We start from the raw sequence: 20,533 nt of genomic DNA, 5'->3' as shown, positions 1-20,533 counted from the left end.
CTCCGCTCCGCCTCCTCTCTTGAGCACGCTGCTGCTCCACTTCTCCCCCTCCCAGGTTTGCCGCGCGAAAGCCTGGGAGAATGGTGGAGGGGAAACGCAGCGCGGCCGGGAGAGGAGGCGGGGGCAGGGATTTGGGGAAGGGATTGGAATGGGGCCAGGGTTGGGGCAGGGCTGGGAGTGGGGTGCGAGCACCCACCAGTGCCGGCTAAAATCGGCGCCTATGCCCTGCACCCCCACGTTCATCCTTATAATACGATTGTGTGGTATCCAATGCAAAGTTTGTCATGTTGGATGTCTTTGGAAGGCTCATGATGCACTGAACATTGTTGTTATAGTAATGGTATAGGTTGTAATTTCAGGTATATAGTTAGGAGGCTGTAAATGTGTCCTCATGGCTTAAAACAAGCCCAGGCAGGAGCCGGGAGTGGGATGCGAGCACCCACGAGTGCTGGTTAAAACTCTCCAGGAGCAGAGGGGCAGTTCACACCTCATCAGGGCATGTATGGGACAAACCCAGCCCAGCCTCACAGGAACAAAGGACACTGGCCTAGGCAGCAACAAAAGAATCTGTTGGACTTTCAACTGAGTCACCCCCATTCCCTTGGTCAGTTTGGGACTACAATGAGGTAATGCCCACCTGACTCTGAAGGGTGGGGGAGGGAGGGAAGCCAAGAGGGAAGAAAGAACATGATAAAAGGGAGACACGTTTGCCATGCTGTCTCTCTTCCACCTCCATCTACAGACCACCACCACCAAGCGACTAAAGAGCTGATCAAAGGGGAGAGTCTGGCTGAAGGGCAACCAGCCAGCCTGTGGTGAGAAGCATCTAAATTTGAAAGGGCACTGAAAGTGTTAAGATCAGCTTAGAATGTGTTTTGCTTTTATTTCCTTTGACCAAATCAGACTTGCTGTGCTTTGACTTATCACTTAAAATCTATCTTTTGTAGTTAAAAAATTTGTTGGTTTATTCTACCTGAAGCAGTGTATTTGGTCTGAAGCATGTCAGAGACTCCCCTTGGGATAACAAGCCTGGTATATATCAAATTCTTTGTTAAATTGACGAACTCATATAAGCTTGTAGCATCCAACGGGCATAACTGTACACTTCCAGATGGAGGTTCCTAGGATTGTGTCTGGGACCGGAGATATTGGCTAGTGTCATTTGGTTGCACAATCCAAGCAGCGGTTGGCCAAAAGTGCTCCCTCAAGTAGCTGGGAGCAGTTTACATGCCAGAGGCTGTGCGTGAACAGCCCGGGAGTGGGGGTTCTCACAGCAGAGCATGGTAAGGCTGGCTCCCAGAGTCGAGGATTGGAGTGACCTAGCAGATCACGGGTCCAGATAACACCAGAGGAACGTCACAATGAGAAACTCACCAGAGAGGTGCAGGAGGCAGGGTGATTGTAGGGATACCACCAGACAGTCTTGTAGATATTGATGTACTGAATAAAGAGCGCCACTAGCAGATAGATGAAGAAGAGGAATTCAAAGAGAAGGCTCCCGTCCAGTGGCAGGTCAGGGATCCGGCAGTGACGCACAGGTTCTGGGGTGATCAGGGCCGTTATGGGAGGAGCTGAGAGGCTGATCGCACTACCATTCCTGAAACAGACGGACGCCATTAATTATAGGGTCAGCATCCTGTGCTGCCTCAATCTGCCTCCCTAAGGTTTCAGGGTGATTACTGAATGGTGCAGGGAGCATGAGATTAAGGAAAGCAGAACCCTGATGACCAGAGTTTGCATCATTCACACATCTAGCACAGGGCAAGTAGATGCTCCCTGCTCATCTTAACACAGTTGACACCCTTCCCTGGCCTCTTCCATAGATGCCTCTCAACTTCTCCAGGATTATTATAACCATTTCACAGAAGAGGACTAAGGCATAAAGAAGAGAAGTTACTTCCCCAACCTCATACCCTAGTGGCAGCGCATCTCCCCTTATACACACTTCTGTTCTAGCTTTCCTCACAACCTGCAGCAGAGAGAGAATCACGCCTATGCTCTGACACATTACAGTGATTCCCCAGCAGCACTGCAGAGAACAGAGCGGAACGGGCTAGGATTGCACAGTTCTAGGATTCATGGCCCCCAATCTTGCTGCTGGGGAAACAGATGAAAATTGTGCCTTCCTAGTCTCTATCACTCTGTCCTTTCCAGTGACACGGGGAATGCTTTGCTTGTGAACAGAGCCACAATTCTCCCTTTGGGACAGATATTAAAATGTAAAACAGAAAGGAGACATACAGGGAAATGGGTCAGTCAGTGGCACAGCCAAGGGGACAACCTAGGAATTCCCTTCTAACCACCAGATCACTCTCCTTCGGAGAGCCAAGAATAGAATGCAGGAGTCCTCGGTCCCAGCTTGTGCTCTAACCACTAGACCTACTCCCTCCCAGTGCCACTAAAAAGAACTCAAGGTTCTGGTCTACCAATTTGCTGCTTCAGCCATTAGGTAAGACTGCTTCACAGAGCTTGGAACAGAACCCAGGATTCCTGGTTTCCAGGCTTCTGCTCTAACCATTAGAAAACACTTCCTCACTGTATCATAGTGTGTCTTGCTGGCCATACTGTTTTGTCCTCACCTGTTTCTCAGACCAGTGCCGTTGCCACAGCTCCCACCAACCAAAGTCTGGAGAGAAGGCAAAGCTGAACGGCTTAACTGCTGCCGACTGGGTCCCCTCCTTCCACCGGGCATGACCAGGAACCGATCCACTTCCAGTGCCTCCAGCAGGCTCTGCCCTGAGACCCAGACAACAACCCAAAAGCCTTCCCAGCTCTGCAGGGGAGAAAGAGGTGTGGGGAGGAACAGTAGTATTAATTAAGCTGAAAACCTCCAGTGACCCACCTCATAGTTGAGACCAGGTCAATCCATCCAGAAAGAAGCCACATTTATTTGCACAGCAAATAAACCTGGGACTGGTTTACTGGCAAACCTGGGACTCCTACCAATACCCTAGGGCCCACTGACCCTTTAAAACAATCTTAGATCCCTTGTCTGCCTGAATAAATAGGATGGAATAGTGCTTACAGGTAAACATTAAGACATATTAGCACTATGCTTTTAAGAAGTGATTGTGTAAATGAACTGCCAATGAACAGTATAACCTCCTGTTGGCTGAGAAGCTGGACAGATGATCTCTAGTCACTAAGCAAAGAAGAATTATGTGCTCTAGTGTAACAGCAAGAATAAAATGAACCTCTCTTTGCTTCAATGTAAGAAATTGTGAAAGATAAGATGCTCTCCATAATTTTCTAAAACAATTTACAGTTGGAAAACAGTTTTTGAAGTTGGTGGATAATGAGGCTCTGTGTAACCGGACGTCAAACAGTGTCAGCCATTGACTAGTCTACAGCTAGTTTTAGCAAAACAGCACCTCACTCTACTCTGGCAAAGAAAATTATATTACTGCATTGCTAGCAAGAGCCATGTTTAAACTAACTAAAATTGTCTGATTTCCAGAACAGACGGGGTCATAAGGTATAAGATATATGTGTGTGTATAACTCAAGTGTACTGTGAGGTAGGAAACAAAAGTCCAGTGGTATTGACCCCAGAGAGATGTGAATGTCTTACTCTTACTCTGCCCTTATAAAAGCAAGCTTTTTAATGCATGTGAATTTATTAATTTCTTTAAACTGAAAACTACCATGTGTTTTACTTTTTTTTGTTTTTAAAATTGATCCATAGAGACTGTGCAGCTCAGATTAATAGTGCAAAGCTGGAACTTCTGGAGCAGCAGTCACCAATTCCATGATTATTGTTTTTAAAATATATCTATGACTTATCCTTACAGGATTTTAGTGGGATTTGATGGTTAACAGATAGACAAATGTGAGTGACAGCTGTAAATTGGAGCCTCAGTCCTGCAAGTCACTCCACGTTGGCCAACTTTCCAGGATCAGGGTCTTGAAGGTGAAACCCAGACTAAAAGCACCTTGACCTGTTTGTACGTTTCCAAGAAAGTGTACCTTCCAATATCTTGGAGCAAGAACTGAGCCTGAATCTGAACACCTGAAAGCCCTGCATCTGAACACCCCAAACTTCTAGGAAAATTTGGATCTGGCTTTAAAATTTGCAGATGGCCCCTATCTCTAATTATAAGCCAATTATCACCTCCTTTAAAATCCTAAGGAGTCATAGCTGGCAGAGATGCCAAGAAGTATGTTGAGCAAGTCACAACACTGTCATCATGGACACAGCTTACGAAAGAGTCATTCCACCCTAAACATGTCCTCAAAGAACTTCCATTTTGTACTAAAATATTTTATGCATATTCTCCAGCTGAAAGCCAATTTTCATAAAGTTTCAACGAGATCGGTTGAGCTCTTTTTTGAGATGACTATTTTGCATGTGCCCCTGTAAAAGTGGCTTGCAAAAACGGGGGTAAATGAACTAAGACCGCCCCCCTTTTTTAACCTGTTTATATTTGTACAGTAGAATTTCAAAGTTTTATCTAGAGTGGAAGAAATTGGCAGATATCAGCTCTCTCTGCCGAGACTGTTAGGTACCTGGATTTGACACCATATTGTCCCTCACAGGCCACCTGCTATCCTCCTGCACCATGATCACACGCACAGAAAATGTATCCTTCCTCTAAGCCCCTAAATAGACATTCCTGTCTCGACCCCATCTCCTTGTGCCCTACAGGCGCATGTGTACATTACAGTACATACACAACTCACAGGTGAGTTCGATTCTCCACTTGGATGCCCCTGCTTTCTGGCTAAGCAGAGATGACGACCAGAGTGCTGCCATGCCTGTGAAGCTGTGCACTGCCGACCTGATGCCCCTTCCCCCTGTCTCCCACAGGGATGCACAACAGGTGGTACCCGTGGAATCACTAAGAAGAGCAGTACCAGCAGTAAGCACAAAAGGAGCTATCAGCAACTGCTGACAGAATGCTATCAGCATTTCCAGTACCTCCGGATATTAGTCACCAGAACTAGATCCACTGCCAGTGTCCAAATCCATTAGTGCTGGAAGGTGGGGGAAGGGAGGTAAGCAGCAAGGAAAAGGAATGAGCAGAGAGAAGACTGGGGACAACTGAGGAAGCAAGAGGAAAAAGACCAGGGGGACTTCTGATGTCCTTGCGACAGTTCCCTCGCTTGGGGTAACTACATGATGTGGCAGGTCCCCTCATTTATTCCTGTGGCTTAGCACATCTTACAACCACACCAGGACCAGTGCACTCTAGAACTCTTTCAGTACCTACCCCATTTTGCCTTGCCCTGCTGCTGGGAGCAGGGGCTTTTGTGTAATTTCCAAACATGGGGCACTGCATTCACAGGGATGTGGTTCAGAGGATTGTCTGAACAAGTTCAGTTGCAATTCTAATGGCAAGAGACCTTTTAAGACTACATCCGTTCAGCCAGGTCTGAATGAGAGACTTAATCTCAGGTGCGGCAACTGAATGGTACAGCCACCACCTGCAGAACACTTGGGACAGCTGCTGCAAGGGGACATGAGTAGCTGTACAGATGAAAGAAGCTCAGTGTATCCAAACCAATGGCTTGTTTGGAATGCCTGTTTTGCACAGGGCAGACAGAGCTTCCTACCCAGAGGAGGGATAGAGGAGAGCAAGGAAAAGTCCTCTGGCTTTTGGGAGTATAACAAATAAAAGGTCGAGGCATGACTTTTACTGTGCAAATATACAATCCTTTCATTCCTTTCTGTCTCTTCTTTTTCCTCCATTTAAATTTTTTCCTCAAAAAAATCAGACAAATAATGTTAAGAACCTTGGCTATAGCTGCCCCAATCAACACCTTTCCCCGATCCATCTAATTAATGGAAGTTTGGGATTAGATTTATCTCACAAACCTAATCCCACGCCTACAGGATCAATGAAGTTACATTACATACACCTTGAAAAAAAAGAAATGCTTCTCTCTCTTCAAGAAACTTCTGCAGTGAGCCCTGACATTTGGGTCAATTTCTGACTTGCTTTAAACCCTCTGCACCCCCTCTGAAACCAGAGGATCTTTGTCCCCAGTTTACAGATGGAGAAGCTTAAACAGAGAGAAGGCAGGTGACATGGCCAGCATAACATAAAGCTAGGAACAGAAGGTAAGAGTCCTCCCAGTCCCATGCTCTATTAATGACACCGCTCGCTTTGTCACGTTGTAGCTAAAACTGAGATGGTACTTGTACTACAGCATTGTACTAGCATCACAAGAGCTAAAACGGAGGTTGTACTTTCATTTTTCCAAACCCATTTTCATGCAGAAATAACCAACAGGTTGTCAGACTGCAAATTAAATATTTGGCTTGCATGGCCCCCAGCAATAAACACAACTTTTCAACTCCCACTGGTAATAAAAGAGCACGCCTGCCACCTGGAAGCAGAACCCTGTACCCCTCCCCCATTCAGGGAGGCATAACCGGTTAGCAGACCTCTAAAGTCAGCACATTTTCCATGTTCCCGCGCTGCATGGAACACTCGGAAGCAACAGGGAAAGAGTATTAAACCACCAGAGAGAGAGAAAAATTATAAAGTATAGCCAAGGTCTGACTCTAGAGCCACTGAGCCAGCAAATTTAGAGTTAAGGCTTCAAATCAGTTCCAAGATCCAGGGTCAGGGGACTCATGATCAGTACTATTGGATTCATTTTTAATCAGTGACTGAGAATTCCTCTCCCCTTCAAAATTTAAATTCAGAAGTAACAAGCCGACTAATTCAGGGTTCCATCATAAAGCACAATATTGGCAAATGGAAAGGAGCCATCAACCGGTCTCAGTGTGTGACCCAAAACTGGGAAAAGTGCAGAAATTAATAATGAAAGGCAGACAAAGCCTCATTTGCTGTATATATACACAGTACCAGGGTGGATTTGATTTAAATTGGGAAGACTCGATTTAATCATGATTTCTACATAAAAGTGCATTCTTGTTGGTTGTTATAACCTTACCTTCACAACTCAGAGATAGATGAGACCCAAGCTGTGTCTCTTTTATGGCCTGCTGCCATTATAGGTTTTTCCTTCTAGTGAGAGAACGGTATGGTACAGGAGCAGGCAAATTTTTTGGTCTGAGGACCGCATCAGATTTCAGAAATTGTATGGAGGGCCAGTTAGGGGAGGCTGTGCCTCCCCAGACTGCCAGGCATGGCCCACCCCCCGACCCCTATCCAATTCCCCTACTTCTCACTGCCTGACGGCCCCCCCGGGACTACTACCCCATCCACCCCCCCCTGCTCTCGGTCCCCTGACCGCCCCCAGTCTCCCAGCCCCTAACTGCCTCCCACTGCCCCATCCAACCCCGCCTCTCCTTCTTGATTGCCTCCCCCAGGACCCCTGCCCCCTTTCAACCCCCGTTCCCCGCCCTCTGACCGCCCCAACCCCTATCCATGCCCCTGACTATCTCCTGAACCCCCCTGCCCTCTATCCAACGCCCCTCTGCTCCCTGCCCCCTTACCTTGCTGCCTGGAGCACCGGTGGCTAGCAGCGCGGCTGCACCAGGACAGGCAGCCGCGCAGCACAGAGCACTGGGTCAGGCCAGGCTCTGCAACCCCGCCGCCCAGAGCATTGCGCTGCGCAGCGGCATGGCTGTGGGGATGGGGGGACAATGAGGGAGAGGCCGGGGACTAGCCTTCCAGGCCAGGAGCTCAGGAGCCAGGCAGGATGGTCCCGTGGGCCAGATGTGGCCCGCGGGCTGTTTGCCCACCTCTGGTATGGTAGTTTCAAATCAATAAAGGCTACACTCGGAAAGACCTCAAGATTTCTGGAATATGCTGCTCAAACAGTTTCACTTTTGTTTCTACTGCCTGTCCCTCCCTTCTCACCTTTATCTCCAGACTTCTTCTCCTTCTCCAGATCTATTCCACCCCCAACAATCTTCTATTCATTGAACTTTTTGAAACTTTGCACTTTTAGAGGGAGGTAAGGGACTGACTCTGTGTAGACAAATTTGCAGAGGGACAATAGAGTTGATGTCTGTTATTTCTCACCTCTATATATTATTTATTTATTTTGCTGTTAAGCATGTTATCTCTGGGGACACAAATCTACAGTTTGAGAATTGCAAAACTAAGCATCTCTGATCGTGAGTCCCATTGGGAAGCTAGAAAGATTAACCTAAATAATCTATACAGAAGCCCCTGGAACTCTGTAAGATTGGGTCCCTAATCCATGAACTACTGGAACACATTTACAAAACTTTTCTTAAACATTACACGAATATATTGTCTCATACTACAGAACTAGAATTTATAATCTCTATTCCATGATGAGATATCTTTGAGCTATAATGTATCTTAATTAAAACTATCTTTAGATAAAATGCTTTTGAAGGGAAAAAAAAAAATCAAAAAATCCGATTTAAGTAAAAAATAAAACAGATTTTTTTTATTTTTTTTTTTTTTTAAAAATCATTGATTTTTATCCACCCTGCACAGTATCAATGAAATGCATCCATCTCTGAAGAGGAAAACAGCTGGCAAGAAGGGCACTGGTGGGGAAAGTATTGGTCAAAGACAATAGGACAAACACCTGCTCTTTAAAACTTCCACGGCACTCGATGTCCATGCAGGAGACAGGAGCTTGGCTGTGAAAGTCTCACCTGAAAAAAAACTACCCACAGCAAAGCGCATGGGACTCAATTTAGCTACATTTTTGGGGCATACTCGCTGCAAGTTTGGAACACATCTATACACACCTCATTTTTATATCTCTCAGCCATTCCCTCAGACCACCTTAATGGAGGGGTGTGAAGAAGAGACTTTCAGAGGTGGGGATGGCACATGGCCATCTTTAAGGTACAGGGGAAAATGTGGGTGGGTGGGAGGGGGCAGTCTGGCACTCTTACTGAACCCTTCCCTTTATAGAAAAACAAAGCAAAACTTTAAAAGCAGTAAGAGAAAATACTTCAGCAGCATATAATTATCCTGTGGCACTCATTGCTGCAGGATGCTGTTGAAGCAAACAGCTTCATAAAATTGTAATGAAGGATTAAATAATTGTATGAATGAGGACATTATGCTAGCAAGGATGGAAAAAATTACAGGAGCCATCAGTCTTCATGCCTCAGGGTGTAAACTGATCAACAGCCAACCGTCAGGAAGAAATTTCTCACCCAGAGTATAGGGTTACACAATTACCCAGCAGCACAGTGGGTGTCTTCAGTCTCCTTTATAATATGGCATTAGTATCTGTCAAAGGCAGGATCCTGGACTACAGACACCATTGGATTGTTCTGGTAAGATAAGGAGAAAGAACTGCAGAGCTGGTCTGTTCTAGAACAAGAGTTCCTGACAAGTTGGATCATTGGTCTATTTTAGTCTTACAATTCCTATGTTTCTCAATCATAAAGAGAAGGGGAAAGCAATGCTCAAGTCTCATCCAGCATGTGAGATTTAAAAGAAAGAAGCTGACAGGAATTACTAAACTAAGAACATTACCCAAAAGCCACTTGGCATTGTCATCCGAGAGCTGGAAACAGTTTAAATTTGATACCCAAAATAGCATTTCTATACATAATAATGACATAGTTATAAGCTCTGATATCTCACATCCTACCAGGGTTAGAAACAAAAGCCTTATACACCAATAGGAATGAGTAATCCCCTGTTCATCTCACTGGTATAAAACAACTGCTGCTACACCTGAGTTATGAGATCTTAGACCTCAAATGTGCCACTAGTCCAGAGTTGAATATCACCCACCCCAGGCCTCAATGTAGAATAATTTTGGGGGAAATTTAAAAAAAACAAACAAACAAAAAAAAACAAAAACAGTTTTATAAATGGCATTTCTGAAGCAGCTCAGAGATTAGACTATTAGAATAAATCCCAGAGAAGATGGATTAGCAGGCAGAGTGCACATGAGAGAATTTATTGCCGCTGTATGTGTATATAAACACACAATCCTTGAATTGTCTTCATTCTACAGACTTTAGCAAGTAACTGTACATACACACAGTACCACTGAAACTCACCCACCATTGAAGAGCAGACATGCAGCCCTCTGATTGAGTGCCTACTGCATGACAACGGGGAGGGAAATTTCAGCTAGGAGCACTGAGAATTTAAATATTGTGCGTTATGTGAGTGGAGGGGGGAAAAAACATTTTTTAAAGCCATGACAAAAGAAGATTCTGACCTAGGATCCTGTGTGCTAATTTCAGTCAGTGGCCATTTTTTTATGGCCAAGTTAACTACTGAAAAATTCAAGGTTTACTACAAACTCTGAGAAGCCCCATATATTCCCACCCAGCCTCTCACACAAAAGACACATGGCCTAGTGGCCCATATACAGGACTGGTAGCCAGGAACTCCCTGTGTTCTTGCTCTTCTACTGACTTGCTGTGACACGTTGACCAAGTCACTTCATCTCTCTGGGCCTGAATATCCTCATCTGTAAAACAGGGATTATTTTTTGCCTTGCAGGGCGGTAGTTAATGTTTGTACAGCCCTATTTACAGTAAAAGCTGTGTTATCTGGCCCTGTACCAACTGGAAAGCTCCATAAACCAGCATTTCTAATCTTCATGGAAAGTCTAGTTTATAGACTGGTTGGTGCGGGGCTAGCAGGCTCCCTACCTGGCTCCCCAGAAGCAGCAACATGTCCCTGCTGCTCCTAAGCAGAGGAACGGCCACAAGGGGTTCGGAGTCCGGAAGGGGGTGTGGGGCTGCAGTGTGGGCTCTGGGAGGGAATTTGGGTGCAGGAGGGGACTCAGGGAAGGGAGCTGAGGCACAGGATGGGTTTTGGGGTGCCAGATCTGGGGGGCGCTCACCTTGGGCGGCTTCCCGCAAGCGACAACCTGTTCCAGCTACTCTTAGGTGGAGGCACGGCAGACAGCTCTGCACACTGCTTCAGCCCACAGGCGGTGCCCCTGCAGCTCCCATTGGCCACAGTTCCCGGCCAATGGGAGCTGCAGAACCAGCGCTCAGGGCAGCACACAGAGCCGCCTGCCGCGCCTCCAACAAGGAACAGCAGGGACAGGTTGCTGCTTATGGGAAACCTCCTGAGGTGAATGCCCCCCAGATCAGCACCCCAAAATCCATCCCTAACCCCGAGCCCCCTCCTGCATCCAAACTCCCTCCCTCTTAGTTAACCGGCATTCTTCACTTACTGGTACCCCCCAATTCCCCAACATGCCGGGTAAAAAAGCTTATACTGTAACTGCTAATTTGTTTGTTTAAGAAAATCTTGTAAAAACAAAGCAGCATTTCTCCTGTCCGTGCCTGTTTACCAACTAGAATTTTTAAGGTAATTCAATCAGTACAACGCAAAGCAGAAATCACTAGGATTTTTTTTTAAATATGCTCAGAATAGGATAAAGAATAATTACAAACCAAATGGGAAAGCTTCCCCCTTTACTGTTTGATGACATGCAGTAGGACTTGGGGGATTCCATTCCAATCAGAAAGCTGGAGACTTTCAAAGCTGTTTCAAATTCTAGTGTGTGTGTCTGTATGTGATGTTAAATTTACCTGTAATGTATCTAAAAAATGAGAATTTATCTGGCAGCAACTTTGAATGTCCCTGCTTTCTTGTGCAATCAAATGAGAGATGAATTGCCCAAATCCTATTCCATGTCATTAGACTAAAATTCATGCTGGAGAGTATCAATCCAATGGCAACTTCTAGCGACTGTCCATTCACACTTATGGAGACAGTGAAATTGTGACAGGTATTTTTAAAAACTGTTCTAAACATTTAATTTGTGTAAGGGAGCCTGTATATACACAGTCACACATGCCATTGCTCAGATATACACTGCTCTTATTATATACATATATAAACACACACACACACACACTCTGTGGGATCTAGATAGCAAATATTTAATTATGTAAGACACTATAACTAATCACCTTGTCCTGTGAGGTTATGAATGCCTCCTGCCAGGTGCAAGTGCCTTCAACTCTCATTGACTTTGGTGGAAGTAAGCATTCAGGACCCTATAAAAATCATGTGGCGGGAAGGGGGGGGTAATCTCACCCAAGAAAAAAAACAACAGGCCAAGAGGATTCATTCTCAGTGTAACTCCACTGAAGTGGTTAGTTATACCCAGGGACTAATTTGGCCTACTGAGTTTATCTGCATGCTCCTTTAAAGATATTTCCAGACCATGAGGTCCATTGACATTTCTGTTTTAAATCAACAATTCTGAACCTGCCCCCACAGGCACACGGGTTATGAGGCAGCAGCATCAGTACGTATTGTATCAGTCCGCCAGCCTGCCTGGCTTTTACAAGCCAGGTTGCATAATGCATACTGTCTACTTTTCACCAGAAGTCTCTGCTTCCACTTGCAAAATGTTCAGTCCAAAAAGTCAAACAGGGCTGGAAATGACTTAGTAGAATGCACATGCCCCATTAAAGATGTCAGGAAACCTTTCACGAGGCATTGTGATGTCTAATGAATGATTTTGCCAAGTCAAATGATTGAAGATTCACCTATTAAAAAAAATGCACCTGTTAAAAAGTTTCACACTGTAAAATGTTTGGGGGGGGGGGAGAAAAATGCTCCCCCACCCCAAGAGGGGAGCATAGAGCAACAGATCTAGTCGTGGGGAGTATTGTTCAGAAAAGCCAGTGCTGGGGATTGAGTAAGCTCTCCAAGGAGACTAATCGGGGGGGGGGGGGGGAAGGCTGCTAAATGTGGCATCATCACCCTCCCTCCCCCCCTTAGCCTGTGGAAGCTTTCTCAGCAAGTTAAAACTATGGAGGTCAGCATAAAATTGTACAAGCTCCCCAATCATGCTCTGGAAGTCCAATGCTCATCATGAAAGTAGCCCAGAAGGCCAAGGTACCAGTGCTAGAAGAAAGAGCTAGAAGAAAGTAGGGCGAGACACAGAGATGTGTGGAGACAAGGCTCACCACACACCGCCAATGGGGGAACTCCGAAAAGTTGTGGAGATGGGTTGGGTTTGAGGGGCTCAAACTTCTGCTGTAACTGAGAGCAGAATTTGATCCCTGTCTTGTCTTTCTCTATTAAGCACTAAACAGTTTATAGTGCTAGGTAAACAACAACACTCAGCTTACTAAAAGTAAAAGAATTTTAGAGTACTAGGAACAGAGTTTTCTATTCACCTTTAAAAAAAAATACAATGGTATCCCCTTTAAAAAAAAATACTAATCTCTATTTAGTATCTATCTGGGGGCAATGGGGCATATTATTTAATCTTTATAGATATTACAGTAGGGACCCAAATGTGATAGACACTTTATAAAAATATAGGTGGCGCTGAATCTGCTATAGTATAAGGCAGCTCTCAATGGGCTGCTCTGCAGCCCAGAGTGACCAGAGCACATAGCATTCCAGCTATCCTTCAAGCCCCTCCTCCCGCCCTATGTGTGGGACTGTGCAGGGCTGGAGCCAGCTAAATTGGCTTTGCAGCCTCTTTGTCACAGAACAGAACAGGGCTGCAGGACTCGGGCTGTGAAAAGAAATATATTCAAGTCCAGTGAAGGGAAAAAAATTACTGCAGACTTAAGGTTGCAAGATCAGGGAATAAAAAGTCCGATTCCAAGCATTCAAGTAGTTCCTGTAACCTTAACTCAGCCCTGCTATATATCAATAGTCTGCACTAATTCCATAACATTACGATTCACATTTAACAAGGGAAAGAGGAGTGGGATGGGAACTGGCCAAAATTTTAAAATTTGGGTTCTTGCACCTTAATCTGCATTTAGGGACTTGAGTAAAAGTGGCTTGATTTTCAGAAGAGCTGAGCTCCCCCAGCTTTTCATAGTATCTGGCTCCTTTGAATACCAGGCTACATTTATTTCGGTCCCTTAGTGTGCATTTAGATGCCTAAATTGAGTTTAGGCCATAAATACACAACAGTAATGCTGGCTGATTTAACACTGCCTAAGCGATCTTAGTGTTCAGATTGTCCTGATTTCTGGGCATAGAACGTGGGACCACAAGGTACTTAGGTGGTTATGTCTGGGGGCTGGGTGCCTACATCCTAATTTTGGCTATACGGTGACCCACAAAACTGCTGTTGAATGCTCTGCATAAACTCACTCGGCATCTAAGTTTTTCAGCGCAACATTTCCCTCAGTACCTATGTTCCTGCCTGCCTCCGGACATGCACACTGCTGCCTCCCTCAAGATGTCCGGACACCTGTCTCCCACCTAAGCCCGAGAGCGATTCACAAATCAGGGGAAGACAAGCATTTGTCCATCTAAATTACATATGGGGCGTAATCTGGGAGGAGTCAACGGCAGCAACCACCTTATAACTTTTAGTCCATCACTACAGCACTTGCCTAGGATATGGAAGACCCAGGTACAATTCTCCCCTCTCTGTCAGCAGAGGAGAAGAGATGGGAAAGACTCATCTTCAAATCCTAAGAGTGCTCTAACCACTAGGATCCGAGATAGTCTGATCTGAGGCTCCCTCAATCTCTCCTGTTGAAGCTGGTGTACTCTGGATAAATAATGAAAGAAAGAGTGGAGCAGGGACACTGGACCCAGAGTCTTCCACTTTGGTGTCCTAAACACTGGACTACAGACTCATTCCCATTTTCTCTCTGTCTAGTCCAATGACTATTTAAGTATTTCTCCACAGTGGAACAATCATTGGGCCAGAGAGCGCACACATGGGAATGACTCTGGAGTCCAGTGTTTAGGGGAAGTTTGAAGTTTCAATGGGGCATATTAAAGATCATAGATCAAAGTTCATCTGTTTTGAGTTTTATACACCCACACACAAGTGGTTTGTTTTTACCCTGTCCTAAATCCAAAACACTGGATGCGATTTTGCTCAAACTTTATTAAAAAACAAAAAATCTTCCGAGAATTTCAGCCCAAAAGGTAAAAAGTTCCCACAAAAAAAGCATAGGAGTAAGAAAACAATGCATTAGAAGTAATGTATACCAATGTCATTACACCAGTGCAAACATTTCCCTCCTCAGGCTCCGTCTAGGCTGGCAAGCTGATCAACTGACCAGTCAACTGACTTCTTATTTAACCACCATCAAACATTCCAGCAAGAATGCCCTGGATGCAGGCCCAACCTACCTTTTTTATTGCCATCTATTAGCAACCCTATTTAAAAGCCTTGATCACTTACTTTACCACATGCTAATGCCACCTGTTGGGGGAAAAGGGCAAACTAATTAAAAGTTTCAGAGTAGTAGCTGTGTTAGCCTGTATCCGCAAAAAGAAAAGGAGGACTTGTGGCACCTTAGAGACTAACACATTTATTTGAGCATAAGCTTTCGTAAAGCTTATGCTCAAATAAATGTGTTAGTCTCTAAGGTGCCACAAGTCCTCCTTTTCTTTTTAATTAAAAGTTGAGCCTCTTGATGGGCTAGAATCTTCTAGAAACAATATTGTATGTATCTATATCCTTATGTGTAAACAGGACATCAACGTACACGGCAATTTACAACGCACATTAAATAAGACAGAGTCTCCCTGCCCCAAGAGACTACAATCTAAACTGACTAGACAATCATAGAAATTCATTCAGAAGGGACTGGGGGAGGAAGAAGAGGGTTCATGGTCATTAAACCCTTTCCCCCAGCACAAAGAGAAAGAAGCACAACCATTAAGCTACTTGAACGCCTATCGCTTACCTAGAAAAAGTGGATTTAAAAATGATTTTTTCTCCTTTTATAGTTGCTCTGTGTTTGTTTTATTTATTTTCAATTTTTTCTTTTGTAACTGTTCAATCTTGAGTAACGTTCACATTTAAATGCTAGCCTAACATAGCTAAAAAAGTAATAATAATTATTCCTTCACTTTTTATAACTTCATTTCATTGTGTTTTTCATTTCTCTGAGTTAAAACAACTCAGTTAAGTAACTTGGTTTTTGAAATTACACATAAGTATCTATCTAGGGCTAAGCCTGTTTGAGACCATAAAGTCTTACTTGTCTTGTTACTGTTGTTACTATTCTAATAAATTAGTGCTTTACAATATTTGTCTATATCTGACATTATTTGACAATATTTGACCAGTCAATTGGCCAATTATTTTTGGACCCGTCAAATGCCCAACCCTGGTTCCATCTACATTGAAACTACATGGGATCCTGCTGTAGCTAAGGTTGCAATCAGTATCACTAGAAAAGTGATATCTTGCAAGTGCTATTAATCTAAAGAACTCAAGATGCTTTACAAGAACTAATTTACCCTCACAAAATCCCTGCTCAAGTAGGAAGGTAAAAATTATCCCCTTTTTACAGATGGGAAAACTGAGGCACAGAGAAGGTCAGGCCGAAATTTGCAAAATCATCAATTTTGGGTGCTCAACTGGAGATAATTTGGACCTCGTTTTCAAAAAAGCACTGGGCATCTGCAACACCAGCTGAAGACAGACAGAACTGTGGTGGCTCAGCCTTTCTAAAAAAAATTAGGCCCCAAGGCTAGCATCCATGAAAGGACTTAGGCATTGCAACACTGAGTGTCATGGTGCCTAACTTTTAAGCACCAAGAAAATCAAAGGAACAAGTCAGATCCACAAAGCCAAGCTAAGCACCCAGGCTCCCTACACAGTGACTGTGGAGAGAGAGAGAGAGACGCACCACACAAAAGCAGGGATGCACAAAAGCACAACGCTAGGTGCTGAGCTGCCTAAACTACCTAATTGGGAGAGGCTGATGATAGGGGTGTGTGGTAAGCCTGCCCCTTTCTGAGATAGGCCCCTCCCAGATGGATGCCCTAACCACTGGACTGCAGAGTCATTCTCCCCTCTCTCTCTGGCTGTAAGAGTCAGTCATTGGCCCAGATAGTGAGAGATTTCTGTAATCATTGGCCCAGAGAAAGAGAGAACGGCTCGGCAGTCCAGTTGTTAGAGCACCCATGTTGGAGACGGAAGACCCCGCGTCTCCAATCACTCTTTCATTATTTATCTTCAGTGGAACAGCTTCAAAAGGAGAGATTAAGGGAGACCCACACCAGAATATCCCAGAGCATCTCTCCTGAGATGAGGCAGACCCCAGTTCAAATCCTTTCTCCCCCTCTAGCAGAGAGATGGGAATTGAACCTGAGTTTCCCATATCCCAGGCAAGTGCTCTAAGCATTGGGCTAAAAGGAGGACAGCAGTGCCACCACCTCCTTCTCCAAACTGTTTTTAAATGGGCCCCGATCCGCCAGGTGGCCTCTGAGCATGACTGCTAGATTGGGCCCCACAGGCAACTTAGGCAGCTGAATGCCTGTATTCTCCTGGTTTATGAAACACTTGGGTGTTTAGGCAGGAGATAGGCACCTGGACACCTAGAGAGAGAGGCATCAATGTACATGCCCAGAGGCAGAAACAGGCTCCTAGGGAACTTTTCCCCAGAAAATGTAGGCACCGAGGGAGTTTAGGCCCCTACAGAGTTCATCAACAGTTTTCTAGATCGCAGTAGAGCCAAAACTGGGACTTAGGCACATAAGTACTTTGTGAATCCCTCCCAAAGTGCTTCAAATTAAGCACCCAACGTTGCTAGCCACTACTAAAAAGTTCTACACAGTTGGGTTTCGTAAGTGTACAGACTAAGTCAGCGTCAGAGGAAAGAATAAAAACCAGCAGTGCTGACTCCTAGTCCCCAGCTCTCAACGATAGGCAGAACGCCCATCCCATATGCTGGTTTGGGCTGCAAAATGAAAATTGACAGCTGTTTGAGAACAAGATGCAAGCAGAAATGTCCACATCCTAGAGAATCCCAGTATGATCAGGGCCTAGAGGTACTGGGTAAAATCCTGGGTTCAAAAAAGTCAATGGCAAAACCCCATTGACGTCAGTAGGGTCAGGATTTTATCCACTGGGTATTGATAGGGCCGGATAGTATAGTGTTTTGTGTGAAGGTGTGTTTTAGAGTAACACTCAAAGAAACGTCCTAGAGTGGGGAGTACGAGGCACCAACAAAGCAACTTGAATGGACATAAACATCAAGAATTTTAGGGGAACCAGAATGGGGAGTAAGAGATTTGGCTTCTATTTCCTGTTCTGCCACTGACACGCTATGTGATCTTGGAGCCACCCTTTCCCATCTCTGTACATCAGTTTCCCTATCCAAAAAATTCCTGATGGCAGCAAATACATAGTCTTCTGGGCTAAGATGAGGCCTTCTCTCTTAGAACTTCACAATCCATTACTTTGGAGTACGGACATCTCATTCATTCATGTATAGTCACCACAGATGGGAGCAATATGAGGGGCCTGCTGTTCACATCCAAAAATCATGCACAAGAGCTATCATACATTGGAAACAAAGCTATCCCTGTTTCAGCTGAATATTCATTGTTAAAGGGACCCCAGAATAGTTAGCATGCAGCCTCCTATAATAAACAGAGTCGTCATCTTAACTGCCACTCCACGTAATGGAGGATAATCAATACATGGCTTTCTTAGGAGTACAGGGAATTGCAGACTTCCCATCTTCTGGAGAATGGGGTCTTAGCACAGGGCTTAGACTAATTATGTTTCAACATTTATGATATGTGGCTGTGATCAGTTCTATATATCCCATGTCCTACTCAATCTGTCATATTTTCCTTGATCACTTAAAATGCTGGGTAGTGTTCTAAAAAACAAAAAACACCAACCCTAAACATAAGCCCATATGAACTTTGTGGTGTTTAAAATCCAAACACTAACTTTGCAAAAAGCACATCTCTCATCTCTTTTCCAAGCACCTCCCTATCCCTGGGGTGTCTGAAATCCAGAGCTGGAGCTCAATTTTGCAACTTAAGCTCATCTCCAGAAAAGCTGCTGAAATAAAGTTTAACAAAATCTCATCAGCCCTGCTGCAACCGTGCATTTCAAGGCTTCTTTCAGACAATGAGTACTTGGGCCAGAAGAGAGGCAACATTAGAATTACTGGTCCCCCTCGGAAGTAGCAGCCTTTCCTCTGGGGCAGTAATTTTCCCCACACACCCTGCAGCCCAGAGGCATCTAAACAGTAACTCCCTGGGATAAGCGTGCAGGATCTTCACGCATTCCCAGTTTGGGTTTGTAGAAACCCTCCCAGAGCCACATTAACGGGGAGGTTTCAGAGTAGCAGCCGTGTTCGTCTGTATTCGCAAAAAGAAAAGGAGGACTTGTGGCACCTTAGAGACTAACAAACGTATTAGAGCATAAGCATCCGATGAAGTGAGCTGTAGCTCACGAACGCTTATGCTCCAATACATTTGTTAGTCTCTAAGGTGCCACAAGTCCTCCTTTTCTATTAACGGGGAGGAAAGCCCCAGGCAGAAGCCCTGAAGGTGCACTAAAACCAATCCTCCCCTCCCCCAACTCTCTGTTTAATGCATTTCAAACTCCCAGCAATTCGTGATTAAAAGGAACAAAAGTTGCCTTGACAGAGCCATGGCGGAAAAGGGGGCGGGAAAAGGGAGCCAGGGCCTTAGGGTGGGGGCGAGAGAGATGGGGCCCACAGGGTGTTGGGGGGGGGAGGGCCCCAGGGGCTGGAGAAGGAGCAGGAGCCGGTACTCACACATCGAAGTGCAGACGGAGGAGGTAGCGGTGCAGCTCAGACATCAGCCAGGAGGAGGGTCCCCTTCACACAAGCAGCAACAAAGAGCCACACTCTAGCCCCCTCCCCCAACACCAGCAGCTGCCGCGGCAGAGCCCGGGGGCCCTCCCCAGCCCTGGCAGCAGCCCGCGGCGTGTTGCCCCGGGGGGGGGGGGGCACGGGCGGGCAGCCTGGCTCCGGCTCCCCACCCCGCGGGGGGGGGGGGGGGGAGGGACTCGCCTAGCACCTACCCACCCTGCCAGCACCCTCCAGGGCCAAACAGGCGGGCGCAGCCACCTGCCCAGCCGGGCCAAGCCGCAGGGGGTGGGGGTTCAGCAGCTCCCCAGGGGGAGCCGTGGGGAGGGCGGGAGAACCTAGCCCAGCCCCCCCGCACGCCTCCTCTCTCCACCTTTGCCCGCTCCCTTTCCCCCGCTCCGCTGCAGCGGCGGCGGCTGCTCCCCAGGAGAGACGTGGCAGTGAGGGCTGATGCTCTCATCACAGGGCGACAGCAGCCGCCGCCGCCGGCCCAGGAAGGGAAAGGGGCGGTGGGGGGTGGCGGCCAGGGAGAGGAGCCATGTTGGTGGTGGCAAAGCCTGCTGTGGGGCGTGCCCCCCCCCCCCGGGTCCCTCCCTTGGGCGCACAGGACTGGCCTGTGGTGCCCGCTCTGCCCCTCCCCTGCCTCCCGCGCCCTGGGCGGGAAAGCTGCAGCAGGAGCTCAGCTGTCGCTTGGGAAGAGGCAAAAAAGAAAAGGAGTGCTGCCGCACCTTCGAGGCAACTAACACGGCTGCTACTCTCAAAAAGAACAGGAGGACCGGTGGCACCTTAGAGACTAACACATTTATTAGGGCATAAGCTTTCGTGAGCTGCAGCTCGCTTCATCGGATGCTACTCTGAAACCTGGCGTTGTGCGAGGCACTGAATTTAGCCGTATGGCGTGGAAATCTGTCAACTTCCCGACACAACTCGTACCGATACAGACAGTCATCATCTTCCTCTCCAAATGCAAACAGATGTTTAGTCTCTGAGGTGCCACAAGCCCTCCTTTTCTTTTTGCGAATACAGACTAATAGGGCTGCTACGCTGAAACTTGGGAAGAGGCAGTTTCCCAGCCCTCCCCCTTGCGAAGAGCCTCCCAAAGGCAGCT

At 46.1% G+C, this 20,533-nt stretch overlaps 1 protein-coding gene across 7 annotated transcripts in view; it reads right to left on the bottom strand.

Moving 5' to 3' along the window:
- TMEM39A (transmembrane protein 39A) overlaps window positions 1-19,873 on the bottom strand; it is a 28,223-nt gene extending 8,350 nt beyond the window's left edge. For 2 of the 7 annotated variants that reach the window (XM_038387883.2, XM_043512367.1), the window contains exons 1-4: window positions 19,372-19,872; window positions 4,680-4,837; window positions 2,580-2,773; window positions 1,375-1,597 (exon numbers count right to left, since the gene is read on the bottom strand). In XM_038387883.2, coding sequence (XP_038243811.1) covers window positions 1,375-1,597; window positions 2,580-2,773; window positions 4,680-4,837; window positions 19,372-19,375 — 579 coding nt within the window. In that variant the 5' untranslated portion in view covers window positions 19,376-19,872. Of the gene's footprint in view, window positions 1-1,374; window positions 1,598-2,579; window positions 2,774-4,679; window positions 4,838-9,063; window positions 9,083-12,223; window positions 12,365-13,164; window positions 13,306-19,371 lie in introns of those variants that run through there. The other 5 variants (XM_038387886.2, XM_038387884.2, XM_043512339.1 and 2 more) reach the window with 5 other exon arrangements.
- Between the last annotated feature and the right edge of the window lie 660 nt (window positions 19,874-20,533).

This window comes from Dermochelys coriacea, chromosome 1, assembly GCF_009764565.3.
Source record: "Dermochelys coriacea isolate rDerCor1 chromosome 1, rDerCor1.pri.v4, whole genome shotgun sequence".
NCBI lineage: Eukaryota > Metazoa > Chordata > Testudines > Dermochelyidae > Dermochelys > Dermochelys coriacea.
This window is presented reverse-complemented; position numbering and strand designations above follow the sequence as displayed.